At 38.0% G+C, this 4,179-nt stretch overlaps 1 protein-coding gene across 4 annotated transcripts in view; it reads left to right on the forward strand.

Annotated features, from left to right (window-relative positions):
* LOC115304275 (coiled-coil domain-containing protein 7-like) overlaps positions 1-4,179 on the forward strand; it is a 200,917-nt gene that overhangs the window by 144,966 nt on the left and 51,772 nt on the right. For all 4 annotated transcript variants that reach the window (XM_029954403.1, XM_029954405.1, XM_029954406.1 and 1 more), the window contains one exon: positions 3,784-3,867. In XM_029954403.1, the coding sequence (XP_029810263.1) occupies positions 3,784-3,867 (84 nt within the window). The remainder of the gene's footprint in view (positions 1-3,783; positions 3,868-4,179) is intronic.

Below are 4,179 nucleotides of genomic sequence, written 5' to 3' on the forward strand. Positions count from 1 at the left end.
CATCTCTTACTTTTCCTTTATTGGCAGTAGGGCTTATGCCTAGTATTAATGCTGCTTCTTGTTTTGTCATTTTGGGTTCAAGCTCACCTCTGTAATTGCCGCCACTGAAGGCAGATCTTGCTGGACTTTGAAAAACTTGTTTTACTTGAGGCTCCATATGTTTCATGGCTTGCAAAACATAACGGCCTGTAAATCCTGCAGCAGCAATGGTCAGTCCAACGGCTACCACTGTCCTGGCCATGGCTCTGGCTAGGCTCTCCGGCCTCCACCGAGAGTGCAGTTCATCCCAGCCCAAAGGTCGCAGCCACCAGTTTTCAGGCCCCTACCATACAGCGACGCGGCCACCAGCAGGCACAAACCTTTCAGACACAGGCGCCCCTAGGGAAAGCTATCTTGAACAAGAAAACCAAAGCTGTAGGCATCACAATTCCAGACCTAAAGCTGTATTACAAAGCTGTAATCATAAGAGAGGATGGTACTAGCACAAAAACACTCAGATCAATGGAACGACTAGAGAACCCAGAAATGGACCTACAAAAGTATGGCCAATGAATCTTTGACAAAACAGGAAAGAACATCCAGTGGAATAAAGACAGTCTCTTCAGCAAGTGGTGCTGGGAAAACTGTACAACAACATGCAGAAAAATCAACCTGGACCACTTCTTACACCATACACAAAAATAAACTCAAAAGAGTTTATGACAGACCTAAACATAAGACAGGAAATTAGACATCAAATTCCTACAAGAGAAAGCAGGCAAAAACTTCTTTGACCTCGACTGCAGCAACTTCTTACTCAGCATGTCTCTGGACCCAAGGGAAACAAAAGGAACAATTAACTATTGGGACCTTATCAAAATAAAAATCTTCAAGGTGGTGGTGATGGTGGTGGGCACTTGAGGGGAAGAGCACTGGGTGTTGTATGGAAAACAATTTGACAATAAAATATTATGGAAAAAAAAAGAAAAAAAAGAAGTATTAAATTAAAAAAAATATTACTGATAAAAACTAAAAAAAAAAAAATCTTCACAGTGAAGGAAACAATCAGCAAAACTAGAAGGCAACCAACTGAATGGGAAAAGATATTTGCAAACGACATATCAGATAAATGGTTTGTATCCAAAATCATTAAAGAACTTATCAACACCCCAAAAAGCAAACAATCCAGTGAAGAAATGGACAAAAGACATGAACAGACACTTCTCCAAAGGAGACATCCAGATGGCCAATACATGAAAAACTGTTCAACATCACTTATCATTAGGGAGATACAAATTAAAACCACAATGAGTTACCACCTCACACCCATCAGAATGGCTAACATTTTTAAATTAAAATTTTTTTTTTATTTTTGATAGACACAGAGAGAGAGACAGTGTTAGCAGGGGAGGGTCAGAGAGAGAGGGAGATACAGAATCTGAAGCAGGCTCCAGGCTCTGAGCTATCAGTCAGCACAGAGCGGAATGCAGGGCTTGAACCCATGAACCACGAGATCATGACCTGAGCCGAAGCTGGATGCTCAACCGACTGAGCCACCCAGGTGCCCCAGAATGGCTAACATTAATAACTCAGGGAACAACAGACATTGATGAGGATGTGAGGAAAGGGACCTCTTTTGCCCTCCTGGTGGGAATGTAAATTGGTGCAGCCACTCTAGAAAACAGTATGGGTGTTCCTCAAAAAATTAAAAATATAACTACCCTATGACTCAGCAGTTGCACTACTATGTACTCACTCAAGGAATATAGGTATGCTGTTTCGAAGGGGCACGTGAACTCCAATGTTTATAGCAGCACTATCGACAATAGCCAAACGATGGAAAGATTCTAAATGTCCATCGATGTATGAATGGATAAAGAAGATATATCTACCTATCTATACCTATACTAATATATATATATATATCTTTATTTATTTATTTATTTATTTATTTATACACACACACACACACACACACACACACACACACACATCTTCCTGCCGAGTATTACTTATCAATCATAAAGAATGAAATCTTGCCACTTGTAACAATGTGGATGGAACTAGAGGGTATTATACTATGCAAACTTAGTCTGTCAGAGAAAGACAAATATCATATGACTTCACTCATATGAGGACTTTAAGTAACAAAACTGATGAACATAAGGGAAAGGAAGCAAAAGTATTAAAACACAGAGGGGGACAAAACATAAGAGACTCTTAAATATGGAGAAGAAATAGAGTGTTGTTGGTGGGGTTGTGGGAGGGGGGATGGGCTAAGTGGGTAAGGGGCATTAAGGAATCTACTCCTGAAATCACTGTTGCACCATATGCTAACCAACTTGGATGAAAATTTTTTAAAAAGTTCCAGCCATGATTTCTAAATAAATAATCAGGCAAACAACAAGCTTCATATGGGGAGGGGAACTCAGTATCCAGATTTGCTACAATATGTAATCTAAAATGACAAGATTTTACCAAACATAAAATATCAGTCATGAGCGTAACAATTAAAAGTATGTAGTCTACATAGGAACTTCAGGAAGGAGAGTTTTCAGAAAACATTAAAACAGAGGATGTAAAGAAGGAGGGAAACTGTGATTCTTACTAACTCATAAATTTCTCTAGGACATACCTTGGCCCCTCCAACATTTCAATCCTATCCACTGTGAAATGCTCTTAACGCCTCCTTGCTTTTTTAAGAATCTCTTGGTCCATTTCAAATGTGCCATTCATACAAATTACAGAAACAACCAGAGAAGCCTCAGATGTATCTACTAATATCCTCATTTTGAATTGCTGGATGCCATTTTATTTTCACAAAACGCAGTGAAAGTTGTCCTATCCGATCTTATGTTTTGTGGTTCTTTGTGGTAAAGATACCCAGTTTGGTTCCCTCCTCTTCGTAGGTTGCAGTGAATATATATTTGGGCTACAAAGGTTATAGTACAATATGCATAAGGGGAACTGATAGGCACTTTTTTTTATCTTACCCTTCTACATGACTGATGCCTACTTAACTTACAATTATATAACCTAAAAATGGCATAAAATAGTCTTGAGAGAGGCAAACAATTTCTGCCTCATAGTAACTTTTTATGATGTGGGACTATGGTTTATGTCTTGAACTATGAACAAAAATGTCATGTTCCAACTCAATTGTGTACTCCTACAGTATGAATGCCCTTGTGGTATAAAATTGGAAGTTATCATATTAACATAAACTCCTCAAAATGGTTTATGTTTTTATGAAAAGATCACATTGTAGGGGCACCTGGTGGCTCAGTTGGTGCAGCATCCAACAGTTGATTTCAGCTCAGGTCATGAACCCAGGGTTGTGGGATCAAGCCCTGTGCTGGGCTCTGCCCTGAGCATGGAGCCTACTTAAGATTCTCCCTCTCTCTCTCCCTCCTCCCCACCCTCTGCCCCTTTCCACCTCTCACATGCTCTCTCTCTAAAAGAAAAATTAAACATAATTTTTCAAAAGGTAGCATTGGGTAGAAAAAGCCCTAGGTAAGATTTTATGCAGTGTCAGTTTGTGCATCAGTTTTATCAGTTTTGTCATCATCTTGATTTTGTTTTTTTAATCAAGCCTCTAAGCATTTCATTATAATGAAACCTTATAATTGGTAAAAGTCCTTCAAATTCTAGGAAATGTTTTATTATAACACTCAGACATTGTGTTTTTCTCTTTTACTATAATAACAAATGCTAATTACATTAATACAACACACACTCACACACATGCACACACAGCTACATATTAATGCTTACCTTTTAAACTGGGGATTTTTTTTCCTATAGAGACTGATGTAGGACACTTGCCATATAATGTTGGAAGAGAAAAAGTAACTGATAAAATCAAGACACAACTTAAAAGTCACCCTGGTAAGAACAAGTAGTTTTCAAGTCTACTATTTATGACATGTCTTCTTGGGGATTTTATTAAGTATGGATAAAAGTAACTATATATTATTATATGGGTAAAAATCTTCATGAATTCCCTGTTATAATTAATTAAACTCTAGTGTTTGATATCAGTAGAAAATCAGCTAGATATTGTTAATTTTAAAACTCATTCGTTTAGAAAGTAAACCATAATACCCTGGGCTCTAGTGACCAGAGAATATCCTCACTGCTATTCTACTCAGAATACAAATTGCTGGTTTGGAAAGGAACATTGCTTTAAGCCGGAAAAAT

This window comes from Suricata suricatta, chromosome 10 (assembly GCF_006229205.1).
Source record: "Suricata suricatta isolate VVHF042 chromosome 10, meerkat_22Aug2017_6uvM2_HiC, whole genome shotgun sequence".
NCBI lineage: Eukaryota > Metazoa > Chordata > Mammalia > Carnivora > Herpestidae > Suricata > Suricata suricatta.